Source organism: Pleurodeles waltl, chromosome 4_2 (assembly GCF_031143425.1).
Source record: "Pleurodeles waltl isolate 20211129_DDA chromosome 4_2, aPleWal1.hap1.20221129, whole genome shotgun sequence".
In the NCBI taxonomy this organism is placed as follows: domain Eukaryota; kingdom Metazoa; phylum Chordata; class Amphibia; order Caudata; family Salamandridae; genus Pleurodeles; species Pleurodeles waltl.
Window position 1 is genome coordinate 141,573,611 of NC_090443.1, and position 26,164 is coordinate 141,599,774.

At 41.1% G+C, this 26,164-nt stretch overlaps 1 protein-coding gene across 4 annotated transcripts in view; it reads right to left on the bottom strand.

Annotated features, from left to right (window-relative positions):
• Positions 1–7,357, bottom strand: part of LOC138292397 (pleckstrin homology domain-containing family A member 3-like) — a 94,630-nt gene extending 87,273 nt beyond the window's left edge. For 2 of the 4 annotated variants that reach the window (XM_069230974.1, XM_069230973.1), the window contains exon 1: positions 7,222–7,356. In XM_069230974.1, coding sequence (XP_069087075.1) covers positions 7,222–7,261 — 40 coding nt within the window. In that variant the 5' untranslated portion in view covers positions 7,262–7,356. Of the gene's footprint in view, positions 1–7,221 lie in introns of all 4 variants that reach the window. The other 2 variants (XM_069230975.1, XM_069230976.1) reach the window with 2 other exon arrangements.
• Between the last annotated feature and the right edge of the window lie 18,807 nt (positions 7,358–26,164).

The following is a 26,164-nucleotide window of genomic DNA, read 5'->3' on the forward strand; positions in this document are numbered from 1 at the left end:
TATATTGTTTTGTATTTAATTTCTGCCTATGTCTAGGTTTAGCAGCCTGCACCAAGTGTTTGCATTATTTTTCTTCCTTAATGAATGCAAGACATCACCTTTGACCGCAATGCCCAATCCGACATTTTGAAAGCCTGTGGTTTCAAGAAACAGCCTTTCTGGACTTGCCAATATCAAGTCCGAACAGCTCTCAAAACCTCACAGATATATTTTTACTTCTGTTAGTTTAGTAATCTGCAGTTGGGCATACCTTAAGGAACTAGAGCATTGTCACATCAAAGCACTCATTAAATACGGTCACATCTCAGAAAGGAAAGGACTGACCCTTAGGATTTCGTAACTGAAAGACTATTCCAAGGACCCTGGCCTCCATACTGAAGGTCCGTCTTTTTCACTGTTCCATAGACTGGCTCTTTTCATTGGAACACCTGAAAAGATTGGACCTCAGACGACCCAAAATATGACTTTGCACCAAATACAGTGAAAATATGGAGTCCACATGAGATTAGTGTCCTTCCTGAGGCAATCTTTCTTATAAAGCCACTGCATTAGACTGGGTCTCTAACTGCTCTGTGTTTTAATTATCAAATCTAACACTAGCCACAGCATTTTCGTGATCCTTACTGAATAAAATTAAAACTGATTCCATGCATCTGAATATTTAAACCCCGCCCAGGTCCTCCGTTCCGTCTTCATTGTTAACACACATAACAACTGGATTTGTTAGAATTCACTCAAATGAGTTCTGCCTCGAGATTTATTGTATGAAGGTGGGGAAAGACCGGATCCCCATTATTCCCTAGTTTGTGTTCATTGAAGAGATATATTTGATGTACTCATGGATTAATGAAAAGCACCTGTAAACTCCACAGCAAAAAAAATATTTGGATGAAGGGGACAATTCTGATCAGGGAGGGACTCTATAGACAAACCATGCCTCTACATCACCCACCTTGCAGGAAAAGCAAAACATATTGCAAATGGTAAAGCAGTTATTGTTAAACGTTTATATATTGAGCCGACAGTTCAACCCGATTCAGTAAAACATATTTTCCAAAAGCTGTATATGTGTTTAGGCAGCCAGAGAAATATGTTGACAAAAGTTGCATCTATTATCAACAGTCAGGTTAGGAAATTAAATATGCTACCTAATTTCATAATATCTGCTCTTTAGGTAATAAATGACCAGGATTGAGCCCGGATTCTTGCTGTAAAATGTTTTACTATATGGTCTTGCAAGCTTCACAATAATTTAATTTTATCACATAAGAACCTCAAATACTTGTCCAATTTTTTAAAAATGAATTATTTACAAACAAGGAATTACAGTTGCCTAGGTCTGCCAAGATATGCTCTAGAGAGTGTAGATGGGCAAAGAAGTATTTTTTGTGGAGAAATGTTTTCAATGTTTTAATTGTATCTGAGGCAAACAAGCATCTTGCCAAGTTTAAGTTCATTTGCGGCTCCATTGGTAGACTCTTGTCTAACATGCGTTTCAAACTTTTTTTTTTTTTTTTTGTCATTGAAACGCAGTCTTTCAGCAGGTATTCAGACATTGAGTAAACTCCTTAGAATGGCTCAAACTGCTGGAAAAGGGCAAGAGTGAAAGAAATGGTCCAGACAGCGACACAACCACATTTTATGGAAAAAATGACAACAGGCAGTCAGCTCTCGTCTCATCAAAGAAGCAGGAATTTGGGTTCTTTCTGTGTGATAGTAAACACGGGCAATGAAAGAAACCTCTCAAGATTTTTCTGCTAGACTTAAAATAGCCCGGTCCACTGTAGGTTTAGAGACTGTATGACTCAGACAGAAGACAATTAGCCCCTGTTTTAGAACAGGGTTTCTTTTACTTTTTTTGCACCGAGAACCAATCTTCCCTCCAAAAAAAAAAAAGAAGGAAAAAAATAAATAAAAAAAAACCTAAAAAAAAAAAAAAAAAAAAAAAAAATTACCTGCAGAAACATTCTACACAACAAGGTAGCACAAATAATAAATTATGAGCCCACTAAATGCATTTGTAGGCACACACTACAGACGGTGTAAAATAAGCTTAAACAACCTTACTGAAATGTGCAGGGTCACAACACATGCTTAGTGAGGGTATTGAATTCAGTTCCTGTATTGCTGTTGAAAATGACATTCCGAATTTTGACACTTCTTAGCTACTGAGACAAAATGTGTGATCCTTGGTTGACCTCCCTAGGTCCAACTTCAGCTATCTGCCAACACTAACAGCACGTCCAACTTCATGCAGTACAAACTTCTCAGTGAAACCCAGTTATAGAGCATTCATCTGACAACAGAATGAGGGTTTTGTTTCTCAGCGTTAATACCCTAATTCCATAGGAAACTCCTCACACAAACTGAAGGAGATCATTGCCAAAACTAGTACTCCCATAACGCCAAAATGAGGGCATGGATTAGGAAATCAGGATTTATGAACTCACTACAGCATAGATGTCCCACGCTGGTTTATATCAAGTCAAATTTTCACAATAACTAGGGTGTAAAAGACTCATCTATAATCTGTCTTTAACTGTATCCCATCAAGGTATACTGAGAATCTTGCAAGCTCTGTGGTCCTGCTGGACTGTTTGCTCCTTGTGATGCATTATTTCACAGTTCCTATCTTCTGGTCAACTTGAAGACTCTGAGGCTGATGAAAGGTGGCATGCTCACTTAGGATGCAGCCCTTTCATTCAACCTTAGCATGATCTGGAGTTGTTTTCACATCTTCCTGTGGTGCCAGTACAACTTGGGCATAAGTGAATATCCACCTTCCAACACCTAGGCTGCATAATGTCTGATAGTCGGTTTGTCAGAGAAGGTAGTACGGAAAGATGCCTCATTCATGAAATGGATGGGCCACCTATTTTTTTTTTTTAAATCCCCATGTAGCCCGGAAGAGTATTCCCTACATCTTCAAATCTTCAAGTTGTGTCACACTCCACTGCCCACCTTGCTGGAAAGTAAGCCAGTAAACTAATCTGTAGTGCCTGTTTGCAGACCAGAAGCACACCCCAACACAAGGTGTGATCAAAACTTCATGCAGAAACAGCATGCCACCCTTCTAAGACACCAGGACTAGCCATGCCATGATGGAGAACTGAGTAGACTCGCCAAAAGACAGTAAATGTAGTTACCTGCTACCCAAACCCACCCGTGTTACCCTCAGAATCCCCTTATGCATCACACATCTAAGATTCAAGGTTGTTTGGAGAGACAGAGGTCCCTAAACACGGTTGGCCAAGAAAACAGTGTGTTTTTTTTTTTTTTATCTATTAAGACTCTGCAGGGATTTAAATTTCCTGGGCAAGATAAATAGCACCTGTGTAAGACTACAACGGATGGAGCATAACATGCAGATTTTGGGGCTTACTGTACCAAATTCCACATCCTACTTTTACAGGGGCAAATGCGGAAGTATGGTGATTATCACACAAATATTAATGACAATATGTGTGGTAAAAGGATTTACAGCACAATATTTGTATACAAGATGACCGTAATCTGAACATTCAAATGAAACTTTGCCCGTTAACCAATATGGCTTTCAGGTACTGCAACTGCAAGTCTATTTACATGATTTTGTGAACTTTGAAATGTCAACTCTGAAAGTCAAAGACTCCTCAACCCATACAGAATATTACCTATCCAGCTAAAGAGAGACTCTAACTACCACTGATACATTTTAAAACATTGCCTAATTTTTTAACCCTGTTATTGAACATTTGGACAGTAGTCACCTATATTAGGGGATGCAATGGTCACATATATTTTGGGACAATATCAGGGAAGTTTATCCCCAACCTGCTTTCCAAATGTTTTTATGTTACTGGGGATTAGTACAGTGCAGCTATCACGAGTTACTCTACCTCTTTGAGCTTTTTGCAGACATCAGCTTGAGGCTGGACTCATTTTTCCAACAATCTTTATCTGCATGTATTCTCTGCTAAAACACTGCATATTACGTTGGCAGCAGATTTTGATAGCAGTGATACAGCATGGTACATTAACAAGCAATACAGAGCAAATGTGCTTAATGCCATTCAAATAGACAGAAGAAATAGGTTTAAAAAGTGTAATATAGTACACTGAAATGCTATGCAAAACATCTGATTAAAGAAAGAAACAATACTAGTATAAATTACCTGTGTCTCGTAACTGGGAGATGAATCAGCGGCGAAAAGGGAGTAACAGGAGGTGGGCTAATGTGGCAGTAGGTAAAGGCCAGGGGAGCCGGTGTGAGTTAAGGGTCAGGTGGTTACTGAGAAATGGTCAGCCAGGTGGTGAGGAGCTGGAGCATTAAAGGATTACAGGGAAAAAAATGGGAGTTGATATCTGGAGAGGTGCACTGTGTTGAGCACTAGTGTTAAGGGGCAGCCCACGGCAGCAAAGATTAATCTTGTTGGGGGGGTTCACTGGCGGCAAGTCGTTGGTTCCTTACGACAAGGCGTGGGTCGATGGATCGAGCAGGTCAAGATGTGAAGCGTCGACTTTGTGGTGTCGCGATCACACTAGGGGGCCACAGGTGCTGCGGCAGAGTCGGATGTCACAGACGTCAGTGACAAGGCACTCGGGACTCACGATGTGGAGGGACTTCGGAGGCACTGCAGCGTCGGCGGTCGTTGTAGTCAGCAGGGACCGTGGCTCTGGTGCAGGCGCAGAGTCTGGCAGCGGCAAGGGTTCCGAAGTCGCTCTGGAGTTGATGCACTTGTTTCTTCTCGATTATACCAGAACTCTTTCCCATGGGGCCAGGAACTGGATTTGGAACCACTTGGCAAGTCAGGACTCTGAACAAGAGACCCCAGGTGCTGGCAGATGAAGTATTTGATGTCCCTAAGACTTCTAACGGGAGGCAAACTCAGTCCAAGCCCATGGAGAACCTTTGGAAACAGGATGTAGAAAGCAAAGTCCAGTCCTTTCACTCCCAGGACAGAAACAGCAAGCAGCAGGCAGAGTGGCCGTCCCTCCTACAGCATCCAGCTCTTCTTCCTGGCAGAATGTCCTCAGTCCAGAAGGATTCTAACTTTGTGGGGTCCGAAGTCCAGTACTTATCCCCATTATTGCCTTTGAAGTAGGCAAACTTCAAAAAGAAGTCTTTTTAGTGAACAAGACTCTGCCTTTCCTGCCGTGGCCCCCAGACACAATCCCTGGGGGTTGGAGACTGCTTTGTGTAAGGACAGGCACAGCCCTATTCAAGTGCAAGTATCAGCTCCTCCAATCGCACTAGCTCAGGAAGACCCATCAGGATATATACAAGGCACACCTCAGCTCCCTTTGTGCGACTGTCCAGAGTGAATTCACATACAGCCCAACTGTCATCCTGACCCAGACAAGTATTCCACAGACAGGCAGTGGCACAAAATGGTTGAGCAAGAAAATGCCCTTTTTCTAAAAGTGGCATTTTCAAACTTGGAATTTTAAAACCAACTTCACCAAAAGATGTACCTTAAATTGTGAGTTTAGAGACTCCAAACTCCAGCTCTTTGTCTGGTCCAAAGGGGAAATTACACTTAAAAATATTTCAAGGCAATCCTCATAGTACCCTAAGAGAGAGAAAGTCATTGCAATAATGAAAATTTAATTGAGCAGTATTTCACTATCACGACATGTAAAACACACCAGTACATGTCCTACCTTTTAAATACACTGCACCCTGCCCATTGGGTTGCCTTGTGCCTAACATTGGGGTGAGTTACATGTAGTAAAAGGTCAAGTTTGGGCCTGGCAAGTGGGTACACTTGCCAGGTTTAAATGGCAGATTAAAACTCCAGACACTGCAGTGTCAGGTCTGAGACATGCTTAAGGGCTACCTATGTGGGTACACAATCAGTGCTGCAGGCCCACTGGTAGCATCTGATTTACAGGCCCTGTGCACACATAGTGCACTTTACTAGGGACTTACTAGTATATCAAGTAAGTCAATCATGGATAAATCAATCACCAATACCATTTAGACAAGGAGCACTTGCACTTTAGCACCAGTCAGCAGTAGTAAAGTGCCCAGAGTCCCAAAGCCAGCAAAAACGAAATTCAGCACAGGATCAAAAACAGGCAGTCAGAGGTAAAAAGTTAGGGATAACCTTGCAAAAAGGGCCATTTCCAACATGATCTTTCAAACTAACCTGTATGAATGCCAAGTGTGCGGAAGGTGGAATCTGTGCGATGGTGCCAGTGGTGCTGAAATGTTTTTTTAGAGTGGGGGTGGTGGTCTATCACGTCATCTCACTAAAGGCACAGGGCATATTTGATAAAGTTCCTTTGAAGACACAAACTGCTGCCAGAAGGAAAGCTGTTCGAGCGTCCCTCCTTCCCTTATTGCTCATGCGCGAGTCTTTCCACAGCATTAAATATATAGGGGACAGAAAGGTTAATGACTGATGGTCACAATTGTGGTTTGTTTTGTTGAAACAGCTTAGTGTCACAACTAAGAAACCGATGGTACGAAAAACATCTAATTGCCTTTGTTGTTGCCAATTTTAAGTGCGATGTCAATTGAAGCTGCATACATTTTAAAAACAATAGATCTGTCTGAGAAATTAACTTTATTTATTGCGATATTCTATGTTATACTCAGATCCTGTGTTAGTACATTTCGAGCCCGCGAATACTTACATTTTCCGGACTCTCCCATACACCAAGCAACAGACGCATTATAGATCTCATAAATCGCGATCTGGCATTCCCTTGAAGCCATTTTTATGCTGCCTAAGCTTGCATGCTGCAGCAATAATGAGCACAGGTCAACTTTCTTACCAACCTTCACAGCATACAAATCCTAACATCCGGAGACAATGCCTGGCGCGTTATCTCTTTTTTGTCTCCCCCTGTTCCAACAGCCCACGTTTATACTATCAAGCTTCGCTTACCCTGCTGGCCCTCAACTGCCCAATGCCTATCTTGCACCCTACAACCGCACTCTACCCTGAAGCCCTTACTTTAACAGAGAGACGCTTGTCTTACCTCGTATTTACAACCTGCCTCCCTCTTTTGTTGCGCCTCTTCAGTAACCTGTTCCTACTGTTTGCCCCATGGTTGGGCATTTCACATCTGGTGCTGGTTTTTCACTCCCGCATCCATGTTCCCTACAGTCACACCTGTCCCCTTTGCCTTCTACCGTATGTACAACCATATACCACCCTTTTCAGAATTTCGTCGTTCTACCCACTTGTCCACATGCACTGCCCTCGTGTTCGGCGCAATCCAGCCCCTTACCCGTCAAGTAGTTGGTCCATTTATGTAGGGGACCCTCCATCGCCAGAAGCACAGATGCCTAAAAACTCGGAGAACCCACACGGAGGTGGTACCATGCTCACTTCCACCAATTACTGTCACCGTCGAGAAGCCGGTAGAAGACGATCGACATACACGGCGACCAACCACCGCCGTCTAGAGTAGGTTGTCCTCCCTTGTCTACCAATCAGTTAACGGTCTTCTGCATGTGTTACGGGCACAAACGCCCGTCTCGACCAACGAAAACCCTCCTAATGTGGGATAATTCTGTTGCTCAGAGACCCATAACCGTCCATACTATGGCTGCCACCTAGCGACGAAGAAAAAAAAAAGACAAGGTGGAAACAAAGGTAGGACATAATCAGTGGTCTGAATCAATGGCCATCTTTGTTTGCTACATTTTCCATGCCTGACTTAGTACTCCTATATTGCTTATCGATAGACGCGTATACAAAGTTTCACATAGCAAAACAATTAAAATTCTTCTCTTAATGGATGTTTTACCCGTCCACTTTCTGCGCAAATTTATGAATACAACCGTATCACTGGCAAGCGGCTTTTAACGCACTCAGACTCCTCTACGACAACAAATATTTGCTTCCCCGCATCTACTTTTGAACTGCAGGGACCATTTTCCCATGTCCTGCGTTTTCAACACCTAAACCCCGGACTTTCTATAGACCACGATGCAGTCTTTCTTTTTGGGGACATAACAATTAAGCATTGGCAAAGACAAGAGAACTCGCCTATGGGATCTATTAGCTTTGTCAGTTTTAGCTATACTGCACAATATTTTATGACAAGACCGGAGGCTCCTATTATGCGTTTCTTTTCTCTTTAATAAGTCAAGAAGAAACTACAAATCCCATATAGGCTTAACACAGACAGCAAATGGGATTAAAAACGTAGTAAAAAACACATGTGAACCAATAGGAATAGTGCCATGCCATTGTGATGTCACTTGACTGCAAGCAGCCCTCTTTTCTTGCTGCTGCAGTCAAGATAAGTCGCCTTTTTCATATTCTCATGTCGTATTTATTGAATACACAGTGTTTTATGTTTATTTTTACTATTGTTGTGAACACATTTCATGTTGTCGGCAAGTTGTCGCATTTTGCTTCCAATTATTCATTTTCTGTTAGCTTTCGTTCGCTCAGACACAGCGGTCGCGCTGTTCTGAGCCGAACGTTTCATTTTTTGTTTACATTCTTGCACGCTTCGCGCGCACGTCAGTATTCCTGAGATTCTTTCGCCTCAGGCAGCAACCGTCATTCGGGTTGCTCCTGTGGCGAAGACACAGTTCGGGAAAGCACGCACGTTCATTATTTAGTCTCCATCTTGTTCCCTGTCTGGCAACAACGTTTCGTTGTGCCAACACGTTATTTATTTATTTAACCTCCGCACAAGTAAGAGGTTTTGGCATTTTTTCAACCATATTCATTATATTAACCCCCTGCTTTCCTGACAAGTTTTCTCTACGGAAACATTACCTGAGCTTTATTTTCCTTCCTTTTACTACAGTTTTTCTGTAGTTTCATTTAACTCCAGTATTTATTTATTTATTTATTTATTTTTTCCTATCATGGAGCCTGGCACTTCCACAATGGAACAGGGTGTTTCTACTGATTTAGAAGACATTAGGCATAAACTCTGTAATTTCATTAGGAGTTCTGTCCATCAGGCAGTTTCGTCCTCTATACAAAAATTATAAAAAATTTTAGAAACCAATTTTTCAAATTTGTTATCCAAATCTTCGGCCCAGACTGCGGGGGAATGCAGTAAACGTCCACCAACAAAACCAGGTGTGGTGACGCAGAAGGAGAGTGAGTCTATCTCACACATGCCAGAGGACGTGGTTCCTCACAAGGCTCCTGCCAAGGAGTATAATAATATGGCTTCAAAATCTTCTTTCAAACGTAAATTCAAAGAACGTAATGTTCTTCCTGTTCCTACTTCCGCCATCCAGGATACAGGTGAGGACATGCCTGATGTGGATTCAGAGTCTTATATATCTGACAAGGATGTTGATGATACTTTTTTCATTCCTCCTCCTAAGAAATCAAAAATAGCCTCAGCTGTTCCCTCTCTTTTTGATTCGGAAGGGTTTCCCATGTTTGACCCCTCTCACATTCATCACCCTAATTCTACGGAATGGTTCCCAGCTGACCATGTGGGTCGCTATGTGGCTCAAAAATTGTTTTCACCACTAGACAAGCAAACTAGATCCAAGCTGAAGTCAGAATGCCCTCGTCCTGTACTTCCAAACAAGGCTACCATTACCCCTTCTATTGATCAACAAATGTTGACTTTCTTTACTAAGCAGGGTAAAGATCCTCGCAAAGGAGTGGACAAAGCGTGGTCCTCCTGTCAGGACAAACTTTTGGACGTTACGGGTCCACTTACTAGGATATTTGATCTGGTTGAGTCGGCCAGGTTAGAGGGTACCTTTTTAGATCCAGAAGAATTATCGTTATGGGTTCAACGCTGCTTCTGTCTACTGGGGAACGCAAATTCCTCTCTTATTCATGAGTAGCACAAGGGCCTTCTTATTAAACTGGATCCCAAATTAATCAACTTGGCGACCGTACAACCTCACATTCAAACAGATGGACAACTTTTTGGAGAATTCTTCATAAAAGACCTCAGCAAGTACGTGGCTACATTTACCTCGTTGGACAAAGCTCAACAGTCCATGAGGAAAATGTTTCACCAACGTGTTTTTGCCAGGGCCGGTAGAGGCAGGGGTCATTTTACCGGCCGCGGATTCGCTAAACAAGGCTCCAGAGGTTACCACAGTTCCTACCAGCAGGACTTCAGACCCCCAACATGGCAGAGGTTATCGCTCCAGGTCTGCCAGACATTCCAGAGCCTCCAATCCAACAGGTAAGTCCTCGTGTTGGTTTTTACTCGACAGGGGGTCGTATCTTCAATTACTGTCAAATTGTTTAACAATTACCGCAGATGTGTGGGTGATAGACACGGTGCAAGGTTACAAAATAGAGCTTTATTCTACTCCAGTGCAAACCTTTTTCCAACCTCCTCCCCATTGTTCCACAGAAATGGTTCATCTGATATCTCTCGAGGTAAACACTCTGTTACAAAAACAAGCGGTTTCAATCACTTGTCCTCATCCGTTGGGATTTATCAGCCCAATTTTTCTGGTTCAAAAGAAGAACAAAAAGATGTGTCCAGTCATCAATCTAAAACATTTCAACCGGTTCGTGGTATACCGGCATTTCAAAATGGATACTTCTTCAGAACGACTGGATGGTCAGACTGGATTTACAGGATGCTTATTTAGTGGTTCCTGTACATCCGAAGTTCAGAAAATTTCTTCAATTTCAATGGTTGGGTCAAACGTATCATTTTACCTCTCTGCCCTTCGGTCTCTCGTCTGCCCCTCGGTGCTTCACCAAACTCATGAAGCCCGTAGTTGCTTTTCTAAGAGCTCAGGGGATAAGGCTATTAATTTACCAAGACAACATCCTCATTTTAAGTCAGTCTCCTCAAACTCTTCTAGACCACTTACAAACGACTTGCTCTCTTTTAGAAGACTTAGGTTTCATAATAAACAGAGAAAAATCTCTCCTAACACCCTCTCAAATCACAGAATTCTTGGGATTCCAGATCAGTTCTCTTTCGGCTACCCTTCTTCTGCCTACGACAAAAATAAAATCCATAAAATCAGAAATTTTACAAATTCTTTGCAGTTCTCTCATTTCTCTCCGAACCTTAGCTCGAATTGTAGGCCTTCTCTCCTCTTCTATCCAGGCAATCTTTCCAGGTCCCCTTCATTACCGCTCACTTCTAAGACTGAAGGTTCAACACCTGAGGAAGGGGCTATCGTATTCCGACCTCGTTCCTTTAGACGTAGAGTCACGCACACAGCTTCAATGGTGGATAGACCATTTAGATGCTTGGAACGGGAAAAGTATTTTTCCATCAGCCCCAGATCTTGTGTTAGAATCCGATGCAAGTCATCTAGGTTGGGGGGCCCGATGTGGTCCCATCTCAACTGGAGGTACATGGTCAACCGAGGAGTCCAAATTGCACATCAATTGTTTAGAGATGCTTGCCGGCTCCTTTGCAATCAGAAGCCTAGCAAAACACAAAGTGCATTGTGCAATCCTTCTCAGGATGAACAATATCTCTGCAGTCAGATACATAAACCATCTCAGGGGTACAAAATCCAAACCTCTGGCGGATCTAGCCAAGAGTTTTTGGGAGTTCTGCCTCTCAAACCATCTTTCGGTTCATGCAGAGTACCTTCCAGGAGTTCTCAACACTGTGGCAGATTGACATTCTCGTCATCTTCGAGACTCCAGCGATTGAAGACTTCATCCTTCAGTTTTCCACACCATACAATCATTATGGGGTCCGTTCTCCATAGGCCTATTCGCACCTCGGCTGAACCCACAGCTTCCTCAGTTTTACAGCTGGCGTCCAGATCCCTTAGCCTTAGCATCAGATGCTTTCTTACAAAATTGGTCTCATTCCCTCAACTACGCCTTTCCCCCTTTTATAATTATCAACAGGGTCCTAGCACACGCCAGACGTCAACATGCCTCTCTCATTCTCATAGTCCCGTTTTGGCAATCCCAAGTTTGGTTTCCCACTCTGTTGGAACTTTCAATAGATTTTCCCTTACTAATTCCGTCCTTCCCAGATTTACTGCTAGACCCTCTTCAACGTTCTCATCCCCTTATTGTGGACAATATCCTCACTCTATCCGCTTGGAAGATCTCAGGTATTCCCAATCTTCCCCTGTCATTTCGGCGGAGGCTTCTCAATACATCTCAAATTCCTGGGCCCCAGGCACCAAAAAAGCCTATAAGGCAGCCTGGTCTTTATGGGACTGCTGGTGTTTGGGAAGGCAAATTGATCCCTTTTCAGCAGATGTAATTTTTGTCGTTAATTTTTTGCCCGCAGAAGCCAGTAAAGGCAAAGCATTCCGCACTATCAATCTCTATAGATCTGCTATTTCTTCCAACCATATCCAAGTCAATGGGAAACCGGTAGGCGAACATCCGATGGTATGCCGATTACTGAAGGGAGTACAATTTTCCAAACCTCCTCTACCGAAGTATAATCAATTGTGGGACGTCAATATTGTTTTAACATTTTTGATTTCTTTGCCAGATAATCCAATTTTATCATTAAAAATGTTATCAGCTAAATTAACAATGTTGTTATGTTTGGTTTCCATTAAACGCTTATCAGATGTTAAAGCTTTGGACGTCTCCAATCGTCAATTCACTCCCTCTGGAGTGTTGTTTTCGGTTGTACGACGTACCAAGACCAACTTATCGTCAGTTTTTTATCCTTATTTTCCGCAACAACTGAAATTATGTGTAGGTCAGTGTCTCAAGGTTTATGAACAAAGGACTGCAGATTTGAGAACATCGTCCTCCCAACTTCTTATCTCTTTCAGGAAACCCTATAACCCAGTTTCGTCTGCTACATTAGCTCGTTGGGTGAGATGGATTATGTCCTTAGCGGGTATTGACATTTCCAGATTTGGTGCTCATTCTTCCAGAGGGGCTATGGCTTCCAAAGTCTTCTGGGCAGGCTCTCGTTTGGAGGATATTCTGAAATCGGCAGACTGGTCTAATGATAATACTTTTAAAGTTTTTTATTGTAAACCTGTTGACAATGTTTCATTGAATGTAATTAATATGCTTTAAACGCGCATAATAGGAGCCTCCGGTCTTGTCATAAAATGTGGATTTTCCTAGTTTATGACAGAAAGTCTTAATTTTATTAAAGACACGGAGGCGAGTATTATCCCACCTCTAGTATAACTTTATTTTCTCCCTCCCTTTCTTCCAGCACCAGTTTCGACCACTCAACCAGAGTCCTTGTTGGACCTCTTCGCATCATCTGAATTCTCCGTTTATTTCAAGTTTTGGATCGTCTCCTCCTGTTTTGCCGGAACATTCCTTCCTTTGCAGGATTTTGGACTTTTGTTCTGATGTGTTTGCATTTCTTATGCCATTGTTTATTCTTTGTTTATTATTTCCGTTATTCATCACTAATTGACTTTATTCGCAAGAAAAGAGGGCTGCTTGCAGTAAAGTGACATCACAATGGCATGGCACTATTCCTATTGGTTCACATGTGTTTTTTACCCATTGGCTGTCTGTGTTAAGCCTTATGGGATTTGTAGTTTCTTCCTGACTGTTGCTGATTTATTAAAGCGAGAAAAGAAACGCATAATACTCGCCTCCGTGTCTCTAATAAAATTAAGACTTTCCGTCATAAACTAGGAAAATCTACATTTCCGATGGTAAACTTACGCGCTATGGGTGGGGTGACCAGGTTTTTAAAGTAAAAAACTGGACATTTCGTAAAAATAGAAGGACAACAATTCAACCGATCACACAGAATGACAGCGCTTATCAGCACACAGTTACTGAAGAGGCACTATGAACGTGAAAATATTTTTTTAACAACAGTATCATACCTGTTAGTTAAATTGATTTCTGAAAAGAGCTGAACCTATCTCTCCTTTGGAAAACATAAAACTGCACCTTCCACTGTTTTCAGTCGACCCCCCTCTAAAAACTGGGACATGAGGTAAATTTTTCAAAATCTGCAGGGGCTGGTGGTGAAAAAACGGGCCACCTGGCCACCCTATCTATGGGAGTGTCAAAGAATGTCATTGAGTCGCATAGAGTGTCATAGAGTGAAGTGGCACAGAGTGTTGTAAATCAGAGTGGCATGGAGTGTTGTAGAGTGGAGTGGCATAGAGTGGATTAGAGTTTCGTAGAATGGAGGAATGTAGAGTGTCATAGAGTGAAGTGGCACAGAGTGTTGTAAATCAGAGTGGCATGGAGTGTTGTAGAGTGGAGTGGCATAGAGTGGATTAGAGTTTCGTAGAATGGAGGAATGTAGAGTGTCATAGAGTGCTGTGGGGTAGAGTGGAGTGGAGTACAGTGGCGTAGAGAGGAGTGGAGCATCAGACAGTCGAGTGGAGTATCATGGAGTTGAGTGTTGTGGAATGTCATAAAGTGGAGTGATGAAAAGTAGCATAGAGTGGGGTGGCACAGAGTGGAGTGGTGTAGCGTAGAGTGGAATGGAGTAAGTGTTGTAGACTATAGTGGCATGGAGTATAGTGGCATAGTGTGGAGTGACTAGCGGGGCTGCTGAATCAAGAACAGTGGCATAGAGTAGTGCATAGTGGAGTACAGTGGCACAGAGTGGAGTACAGTGGCGTAGAATGGAAGAGTGGCGTGAAGTGTCAGTGTGGTGAACAGTGATGTACAATAGAGTAACATGGAGTGCAGTCGAGTGACATGGGTTAGAGAGTTGAAGAGTAGGGTAGAGTGGAGGGTCATACTGTGGAGCTGAGTAACGTGTTGGAGAGTGTCAGGGAGTTCGGTGTCAGAGAGTAGACGGGCATATAGCCTTATAGACTGGAGTATCGTAGAGTGGAGCATCAGAGCAGAGAGGCCTAGAGTGGAGTAAGGTGTCATAGAGTGGAGTAGCATAGCATAGAGTGGAGTAAAGTGTTGAAGAGTGGAGTGGTGTAGAGTGGAGTACGGTGGCATAAAGTGTAGTAGAGTGGAGTGACAGAGTGGAGTAGAGTTGTAGAGTGGAGTGGCATAGTGTACAGTGGAGTGGTGTAGCGTGGAGTAAAGTGTCATGTGGAGTAGAGTAGAGTGGCGTAGAGTGCTTTGGCATTGAGTGACATAGAGTGGAGGGTTTTATAGTAGAGTAGAGAGGAGTGGCGTAGAGTGTAGTGTGGTAGAATGGAGAGGTGTAGAGTAGAGGGAAGTATAGTGGCATAGACTGGAATACAATAGAGTAGAGTGGCATAGTGTAGAGTACGTAAAGTGGTGCTGAATGAAGCACACTGGCGTAGAAGGAAGTAGAGTGGGGCAGAGTGGACTAGAGTCGTGCAGAGTGGACTAGAGTGACAGAGAGTGAAGTACAGTGGCACACATTGGAGAAGAGTGGCATAGAAGGTCACTGAGTGTAAGAGTGGCATAGAGTGGTGTAGAGTGGAGTGGCATAGAGTGTAGTAGAATGGTGTAGAGTGGCATGCGGTAAAGTCTTGCTCTTACACAACAAATTGACCCAGATTTGAATGTGGCTGCTGTCTTTTTAGAATTGTCCAAGGCTTTTAATTCAGATGAGGGTCAGTTCCTCTTCACATTTCTCAAAGAGGATGGGACTGGGTCAAGCTCTTTTGAAATGGATTACCCTGCTTTATACACTCTTGCAGGCCAGAATCAGACTTAATGGCCAGACACCCAGGCCCCAGAGATGCGAATCATATCTGCTCTGCCATCACTTGCGAGGTATGCAACTCCATACGCAGCAACTTGTTATTTCATTATACACAGCTTAGCTTAGAATTAGTGTTCTTGCGAAGAAGAGTTTTAAAAAGTTTGCAAGAACGTTTTTATGTTGCTCACTTTGATCCTGAAAACAAGGACATTATTAAAACAAATTTAATAGGCACTAAGAGGGTCATTTTGACCTCGGCGGTCTTTTTTAAAGACCGCCCAGGGACCGCCGTGCGGAAGACCGCCAGTGGTGGCGGTTTGCCGCTCGGCCTATTATGGCCGTTGGCAGCTCTCCGTCCTTTTACGGACGGAGAGCTGCCAACAGCCATACTGGCGGGAGGCGGAGAAATGGAGGTTGCTCCACCTCCACCGCCACCCCAACAGAACACCGCCCAGCGAATCATGTCCTGTGATTCGCCGTGGCGGTGTTCTGTTGGCGGTGTGGTGTCGGCGGAGCTGCCCCCATGGCTCCCGTCCCCTCCCGGAGGATCGTCGGACCAAGTAAGTCGATTGTCCATGAGGGGAGGGGGGTGGGGGTGTTGTGTGTTGTGTGGGTGCATGGGGGTGTGCATGTGTGTATGTAGAGGGGGTGTGTGAGTGCGTGTATGCCTGCGGGGGTGTTGTGTGTATGGGAATGAGTGCGTGCATGTCTGTGGGTATGTCTGTATGGATGTGTGAGTGTATGTTTGAATGTGGGTGTGTGTGTATGACTGTGTGTGTGGATGTAGGCATGTATGTCGGCATGTGTTCATGTAAGTATGTAGGTGGTGCCTGCGTGCGTGTCGTGTGGGTATGGGTGAAGTGATGTTGGTGGTCGGGGTGGGGAGGGGGTCCCTGCCACCTTTGGGGGGTGGCAGGGGTGGTGGGGGGGTAGGGGAGACAGTCAGGGTGGGGTGGGGGGTGGGGGAGACCCCTATCAGTGCCAGGGAAGAAATTCCCTGGCACTGATAGTGCTTACCGCCATGGATTTCATGGCGGTTCAAACCGCTGGAAATCCACAGTGGTAAGACGGGTCCAAACACCGCCGGCGGTATAGTGACGGCCGCTGGGCTGGAGACCCAGGTCTCCAGCCCGGCGGGCGGAACGGAGAACCGGCGGATGACCATGGCGGTAACCGCCATGGTCATAATTACACAAAGTAAGACCGCCAGCCTGTTGGCGGTCTTACCGCCGGTTCTCCGCCTTCCGCCAGGGTCATAATGACCCCCATAATATCCTAACAGAAACTCTGTATTGGAAACTTTGTCACATTATGGAGTAGCTCAATGTCATGCTTACAGATATAATAATGTGGTTGAGGATATTCATAGTGGGAAATTTCATGTGCAGAGATCAGACGTTTTTTGAATACATCATTCCAAACCTATTAATTTATCACCACAAACATACATATGATAAACCTGCAAACAAAGAATTGTATTTTGTTAGTACTTTTAAAGCTTTTTAAACCATGGCAAAAAGAGGAAGAATTGATTGGAACATTTGCATTTTATGAGGAAGCACTTTGTTACTACAAACCTAATATAACAATTCTAGAATACAAGATTTATTTTGATGTTTTGAACCAAGAAATTTAGGTTGAAAAAAAATCCAGTCTGAAATGTTATATGAAATTACAAGTACAAAAGAAATTTCTAATATAACTCCTGCAGAAGCACTTGGAGTACCAAAAATTGAAAATGAAGGAATAAAAGCTATGGATGAGGTAACATTTGGTATGGGAATAATATAATGCGTAAGGACGGTGAAACTTTGAATACATGTTATCATAATTAAATTGAGATCAACCTGCAATATTTGAGGAGAGTACATCAAACGTTGATCATGGATTGCAAAATAAAGAGAGTTTATGTAAATGTTCTGAATGTCAGCCTACATTAAAGTACACATCAAGACAAGCTGGTACCGGGATATGTTTCCTTATAAAATTAATAACAGCTTACCTTAAAAAAACATACCAATTCAACCTTATTTTATGTAGTTGCTGCTCCAACAGGATTTGCAGCACGTAGTATTAAAGGAATAACATTACACCGACTACTATCACTACCAGTGGAGCACAATAAAACATTGGAATATTTAAAATTAAATAGCATTACTTCACAAGAACTTCAAAGAGTGCCAACAAAAAAAATATACATTTTGATTATAGACAAGGTTATTATGGTATTCAACTTGATGATGGCTTTTGTTCATTAACATGTGACAGAAATACTGAAGACTGTACATGATAATCTCTTTGGTGGTCATCATTTTTGGCGATTTACTTCAACTTACTCCAGTCAAAGCAGAGCCGATTTTTGAAAACATGACAGGTAAAGAAACAAGAAACTCCTAAGATAGTATGGGTAATGTTAATATTTGGTTATATTTTGCATACAAAAGTCTTACACATAATATGAGAGAAGCAGATGGAAAAGGTTTGAAAGATATTAGGCCAGGAATAGTTATACATAGTGGCAAAAATTGACTTCAGACAAGAAGGATATCCAATTTATTTCCAGCTTTAAAAACTGCCAGAGAAGTTATGCATTCACTTTTTGTTTTACAAGGACTACCTGTTGTTTGCTTGATGCTAACCCTAAAAAAATGTTATCATTGAAATATGGAAATTTAATCAGTGGAAAATGAACAAACTATGCATTTACCTTACAAAGATTCCTTTGAAACTCATGTAGAAAATATTTCTATACCAAAAACATTATCTACTAAATTATTAAACATTTAAAAATTGGTGTCACGAACAGCCAGATTAGAAAAAGACTGACTTATGTGCAAAAATAGTTGTGTTATTTTACAATGCAATTTGGATTTAGAAAAATTACTTGTGAACAGAGCAATGGGATGTACAGCAAAATGTATACAATACAAAAGTAATGATGACATTTAATTTGTTACTGTAAAATTTCTCAATATTAAGGACGAAAAATACATTGCATTAGCAATAGGCAAATTTTTTATAAATCAAAGATATATATTTGAAGAGAACAATTTGCATTATATTTTGCTTATGTTATTACAGCACATAAATCTAAAGGTTTAAGCATGGATTATGCATTAATTAATATCGGCACAACTGATTTGAAAGAGGTTATGGCATGTGTTGCTTGGTGAAAACTTTACAAGGACTATATAATATAGATGTGGATGACACCAAAATTAATGCAGGCCCTTCTTGTGCAAGCAGATATAAACATTTAAGGCAGAAATCTGCTCCTTCACTTGATGAGCATCCAGTAGTGTGTAAGCCTAAAATATATACGAAAGGAAAAGAGCACTTCAGAACTGATGAGGCTCTGGAAAATGTTCAGCAGTGTAAAAAAAGTCAAAAACCTTTACATTGTAGCCTTCCAGTTTAGTAACGCTAATAGGATCAACTGCTATCGTAATCTTATATTGATTTGCTATTATATTGCCCTTTAGTGAAAGACAGACTTTTGGAAAGCACATACAAGACTTTTGGAAAGACTGTAAGTAATTTGTATTCCGGACTCCAGTACAATAAACAATTGTGCCAATCTACAAGTGATGTCTGAGATATAGTCAATGTTTGTAGAGGAACTGTTTGCTTCTCACAAAATGAACAACAGAATGCACAATAATTTTTTATGGCTATTCTTGATATAGTAGCAAATGAGACTTTACCTCATCATGATGTTTTTGCTATAAGCTACTATTGGGAACATTATTGTTTTTAATGCTTAAATCCTTTCTCAACAGTCATGGATTGTGAAAGCTTTCTATAACATCCTATTCTTGATTGTACATCAAGTTAATTTAAGAAATTGATATACCAAGCTGTGCTCTTTGAACTTTTGTACACTTTGTGGATGTTAACTTGTCTCAATAGTTGCATTAACTATACTAAATGCATATTTAAGTGTATTGATACACAGAAGTGTTCCCGATAAGACAAAGATTAAAAACATATTTGTCAACATTAGGACAGTGCGCGCTTTACGGGCGACGAAAATGCAAAACCCCAGCCTTTATGCAAGAGCATAATTCATGCATTGTGTTTATATGCAGTTTGTCAACCTTTTGCATTGCAGTCTTTAACCTTGAAAAACACTATTAATGATGTTTGCAATAACTGTTCAATTGCAAGGTATTGCTGCAGACTTATTGAGTGTGTTAGGGTGTGGTCCCTTTCTAGGACCTTCTAGAAGTTTTCCCTGCAGCATGACTGAGTGTGGTCTGTGGGCTGGGCCAGACTCTATATAAGGGAGCCAGCCCAGGTCCACGTGCTCACTATTCAGAGGTCCAGATACGGAGCAGCAGCAATTTCCTGAGCTCCTGTTCCGGAGGCCTACCTTGAAGTTCCAGGCCTGCACGGCATTGTCTTGGTGATCCTAGATCAGGGTGGTAAGACGGTGGTCGGGCAGGGCCCCCGACCCCGCTCTAAAAAAACTCTTGAATTTTTGGGCCTATTCTTGAAATTTTCAGAGTACGTGAAGCATTGCTCTGCGGTTAATCTTGGTGTTCGGATCAGCAAAGGTTTGCGCGATCGTTTCATGGCATTTGCATACTCTTGTTAGAATCGGCTGTTTGCGTGATTCATTTCCTGCATGACAATCTTGGTGTTCGAATCGGCAAAGGTTTGCGCGATCATTTCATGGCATTTACATATTCCTGTTGGAATCCACTGTGTGCGCGATTCATTTCCTGCATGACAATCTTGGTGTTCGGATCGTCAAAGGTTTGCGCAATCGTTTCATGGCATTTGCATGCTCTTATTAGAATTGGCTGTGTGCGCGATTCATTTCCTGCATGACAAACATGGTGTTCAGATCGGCAAAGGCTTGCGCGATCCTTTCATGGCATTTACATATTCCTGTTGGAATTGACAGTGTGCGCGATTCATTTCCCACATGTTAGACTTGGTGTTCGGATCGGCAAAGGCTTGCGCGATCATTTCAAGACATTTACATATTCCTGTTGGAATTGGCAGAGTGCACGATTCATTTCACTCAAGTAAAACTTGATTCCCAGATCGGTAACAGTGTGTGCAATCATTTCATGGCCATACAAAAAACTTTGAAGTGTAATGTTATTTAATATGCACATATTTATTTTGTGAAGATGACAAATCCTAAATGTGACATTCTTTGTGCATATTAAGTTCCTAGTACAATTCCAGTTGTTTTCCAGGGATGGTTTTCAGACAGCCTTTAGTCCTCATGTTAAAAAGGCAGTGTTTGTTCTGAAGCAGTATTCTAGAAGGTTCTTGTATTTCTAGACATTATGTGACATGTTATGAAAAGCTCATATGAAACATTGCATTAACCATTCTTGATTCCTTTCCAGGTACCTGGATTTCTTGAGGCCTAGTTAAAGTCTAGTGCTAGGCCATTCATGTTCTTTCAGTCTAAGTGTTATTTCATGTTCCGCGTATCACAGAACTCTCGATTCAACGGCGGTTATTTCATGTTCCGAGTATCACAGAACTCTAGATTCAACAGAGTGTTATTTCATGTTACGAGTATCACAGAACTCTAGATTCAACAGAGTGTTACTTCATGTTCCGAGTATCATTGAACTCTAGACCCAACAGAGTGTTATTTCATGTTCTGAGTATCATTGAACTCTAGACTCAACAGAGTGTTATTTCATGTTCCGAGTATCATTGAACCCTAGATTCAGCAGAGTGTTATTTCATGGATTGAGTATCATTGAACCCTAGATTCAACAGAGAGTTTTTATGAACCTAAATGTGATTTTATTCTGATGTTGTGTTGTTTAACCTTTTGCTTCCTACAGGTCTCCTTCCCAGCTGTTCCCTACCTAATCCCCTTTTCCCCACTCGGACTCTCTTAGACTCTGTGACATTCTAATCAGAGTATTGGAGCTGTCTTGTGGTGGACATGTTGGGAACATGCGCAGACCTCGAGGATCTGGTGACTCTGACAATATTTACTGATTATACTGCTATTCAAATTTCAATACCTGGATGCACTATTTCTTGTCCCGTAATGATTTTCCACCATGGCGAACACACATTTTCTGGTCATTACACAACATATTTAAGAAATAATACATGATGGACCGAATGTGATAACAGTAAATTAACTTTTAAACACAGATTCCTGAAAAAACGTAATGAACTCTGACATTCTTGTTCTAACTACTACATTTTAATTGTAGATTAAGATTTGAACATTTGTCAAATATGGAGTACACACAGTGCATACTACCTACAGTAGATTTGTCTTTAAGCGGCCAAGCATGGTTGATGACTTATGAAGAAATCTACTGCTTTAGGTAAGCAATGTAGATAGATACTGGGAATATCTTTAGACCTTACAGTCCAACTGACAGTCTAACAATCACATTTGTATATGAGATATGTTCACAGTCTATTTGAATTGTGTTTTTTCCCAGTGTTTCATGATGAACAAAAGATAATGCTATTTTGCAACCTGGTGTGTCATAAGTGATAGCATAAATGATAGGATATATTTATAACATTGGTGTTACTAGCATCTGAACAACACTAAGTAAAATGTGTTTGTTATAGTATGTGTTTATGTTAAATAGTGTATGTTACAGCTTTTCGAGTGTACTTTTTACATTAAAATAAAAGCAAAACATTTGATAATTTCAAAATAACCAAAGCATTTATTAATGGGGTGCAATTCCATTGGTAAACAGGATTTACATTTTTTCCCTCAAAATTCAACTGTGAGTGCTTCATGAACTGGGTCACTTTTTTCTCTAAGCCAACAACAGATCCAAGCATAACTTCATAGCATCATCCCTCATTGTTTATAGATAGGACCCAATTAGTATATATATATGGGACCCTTCATCGTAAAAGTATGGTTCAGTACCGGACATATTTCTTCCGCATCCTCTGAGAAATTCTACCAATTCAAACCTTTTTTTTCCTATCATAATTAAAAGTTAAAATTAAACGTTTGAGTGTTGTCATGTGATTAACTGTTAAAATTAATATTTTTCTTTTCCCTGCAAAGGTTTTTTTCCACAAATATCTGAACATATTGTTTATGTTTCAGTATAGCACTTTGGGTTTTGTAACAAGGATTACTTCTCGGGAAATTTCCAAGTAATCTGCTTTTAAACTACTTAGAGACACTATTTCTAATAATCTCCCTCCGTGTATGACTATACAAAAACTGGAATTCACCTGTTTGTTATTGTAGGTATGTTTTTGTTTACAAATAGAAATGTGCTTCTGTTCATTATTTCCATACAGAAGCTTATTATCATAGCAAACTTCTTTCTAAATTTGCAAAGAAGCAATACTACTCATACCACTTTTTGCATTGTCCAGTTTGTCCTTTTGGAGGTGTGGCTACTTTTTCTTCATTACATATGGAGTACATTTTCATTTTTTTTTTTTTCAGACAATATTTGGAAGGCATTGCGGTGACTTTCGTGTATGTCTATATAAAAAAGAGAAACAAAAGTAACACTACTGTTAGTAATAATTATATTTAGGTTTAAATAAAACATCAGATCTAGCATTGATTTTATAATAAATATTATGCCGCTTTTTTGTTATTTACCTTTGAAAGCAAACATTGCAATAGGTTTCCTAAAAATGAACAGTTTTAAACAATTAAGTGTATCTCCAAGCTTCACTTGAGCTGCAGCTCTAATACATCAAAGCAAGTAATGTTAACACTGTTTACAGTATCCTAGTAGTATTGGGCTATCATTGTAGTCAACTGGTAAATGTAATGCAATACCTATTTCTGTTACATTCAAATGTTATCTACAACAACCCATAATGTTGGTGAGGTTTTGCCATGTGACTAAAGGTAGTTTCACTTTGACTTTATTTTACAACTAACCAGCAACTACACTCCAAATAATTACTGTCCTACGTTTCCAGTAGTATAGTCTATTGGTTTACAAGGTCAAATGCCTTATATTGTACTGAAATAGCTATATCTAGTCTGTAGTAGGATAAATACGTACCGTCTAGTCTTTCTACAAAGAAACAGATTGCTCTAGTACCCTTTGGGCTACAGAAGAGGCCCAATATCATCTTGAATCAATCATCCTGTTTCCTTCATAACTATATAATGTTACATAGAAGGTCACTGATCACAATTATAAGCTCCTACATGGAACTCTTATTTTCTGCATTTACTGAGTGCTTTCTCAAGGTATGTGGTTGTGTTCAAAGAAGATGCTTCATGCTTGGAAAATTAGACACGGTTATGTATTTTGGGCTAGAGAGTATGCAAAGAAAAGAAGAATTGAGCAAGATTTAGGCTTGTCAAATACTGAGATCACATGGGTGGCTAAAAAAAGTTTGGTGTGGAATAACATTCTACATCCTATTTCATAATTTACTAATTGTGAGCATCCACATTTTATAATAATTAATCTCGGACGTAATTATATTGGGCATCTCACTAGTGTAGAAAATCTGAAACTAAGATGAAAGTAACTTTCACATCCTAAATTATTTTATTTCCTCACCCCCACTTTGTCTACTATAATATTTGACAAATGATAAAGTGGAAGTACTCCCTTGAAAAAGCAGCAAAGTATGAAAAACGGGCAGACATATCAACAAAACCATGTCTGCACTCCTAGGAGATCATAACATGTCCTCCGTATATCATCTAGCATTATGTTTTCAAATCCATTCCTTTATCATGCAGATGGTGTACATTTCACTGCAACTGGCAATAACATCTTCATTAGTAACATCCGCCAAATGCTGCTACAGCATATCTAATTCCAAAATACTCATTTATTTTTAAAAAAAGGATCTTTTAAGAGCCAACCTAAAAAGACCATAAGTACATATCAATATATATATGGGTATTTATAAAAGAATAGTATTACAGTACTGTGGACATCTTCAGAGTCCCTGGTGGTCATACTGTGGTACTCAGTACATTTTTAAAAACACATTAATACATTTCCTGACTTTATTGGCTACATATCACATCTAAATTAAACTCTGTTCAATTACAATTAGAAACCTAAACTAATTTTTCAAGAGCATTTTTAAGCTGTATTCTACAAAACACTCAAATTGGTGTGTAGAACAACATGGCTGCCCTGAGGTTTTGAAAAACTCCACATTAAACAATCAGCGACTCCTTTGTCATTGCTATGTACAGAGGTTGTACTGCGGTTCTAAAGCGGTCACAGAGATAGCTAAAAAACCCTTATTACTCAGCTTATAATGACTATACTTGCTAGCAATGCGCCAAAGAAACATCTGCACCCCATACTATGCAACTGTCAACATCAGGACAGTGCGCGCTCTATGGGCGACAAAAATGCAAAAACCCTGTCTTAATGCAAGAGCATAATTCATGCATTGTCTTTATATGCAGTATGTTAACCTTTTGCATTGCAGAGTTTAACCTTGACAAGCACTATTAATGATGTTTGCAATAACTGTTCATTTGCAAGGTATTGCTGTAGGCTTACTGAGTGAGTTAGGATGTGGTCCCTTTCTAGGACCTTCTAGAAGCTTTCCCTGCAACATGACTGGGTGTGGTTTGTGGGCTGGGCTTGACTCTATATAAGGGAGCCAGCCCAGCTCCACGTGCTCACTATTCAGAGGTCCCGGTGCAGAGCAGCAGCAACTTCCTGAGCTCCTGTTCCGGATGCCTACCTTGATATTCAAGGCCTGCTCTCATTATTTTGGTGATCCTTGAGCAGGGCGGTAAGGTGGAGGTCGGGCCGGCCCCCTGACCACCGTTCTCAAAGACATTCGAGTTTTGGGCCTAGTTGTGAAACTCTCTGTGTGCGTGAGTGTGCGCGATCATTTCATGGCATTTGCATATTCTTGTTCGAATCGGCAGAGTGCGCGATTCATTTCTAACATGTAAACTTTGGCATTCAGATCGGCAAAAGTGTGCGTGATCATTTCATGGCATTTGCATATTCTTGTTCGAATCGGCAGAGTGCGTGATTCATTTCTAACATGTAAACCGTGGCATTCAGATCGGCAACAGTGTGCGCGATCATTTAATGGCATTTGCATATTCTTGTTTGAATTGGCAGAGTGCGCGATTCATTTCTAGAATGTAAACCATGGCATTCAGATCGGCAACAGTGTGTGCGATCATTTCATGGCATTTGCATATTCTTGTTCGAATCAGCAGAGTGCGCGATTCATTTCTAACACGTAAACTTTGGCATTCAGATCTGCAACAGTGTGCGCGATCATTTCATGGCATTTGCATATTCTTGTTCGAATCGGCAGAGTGCGCGATTAATTTCTAACATGGAAACCTTGGCATTCAGATCGGCAACAGTGTGCGCGATCATTTCATGGCATTTGCACATTCTTGTTCGAAGCGGCAGAGTGCGCGATTAATTTCTAACATGTAATCCTTGGCATCCAGATCGACAACAGTGTGCGCAATTCATTTCATGGCGTTTGCATATTCTTGTTCGAATCGGCAGAGTGCGCGATTAATTTCTAACATGTAAACCTTGGCATTCAGAACGGCAACAGTGTGCGCGATCATTTCATGGCATTTGCATATTCTTGTTAAAATCGGCAGAGTGCACGATTCAACCCTGGCATAAAACGCTTAGCTTTTAGATCGGCAGTGTGCGCGATCATTTCATGACCTTGAAATCTTTGGTGTGCCGTGTTTGTTGAGGTGCGCACATTTATCCTGAGCTTT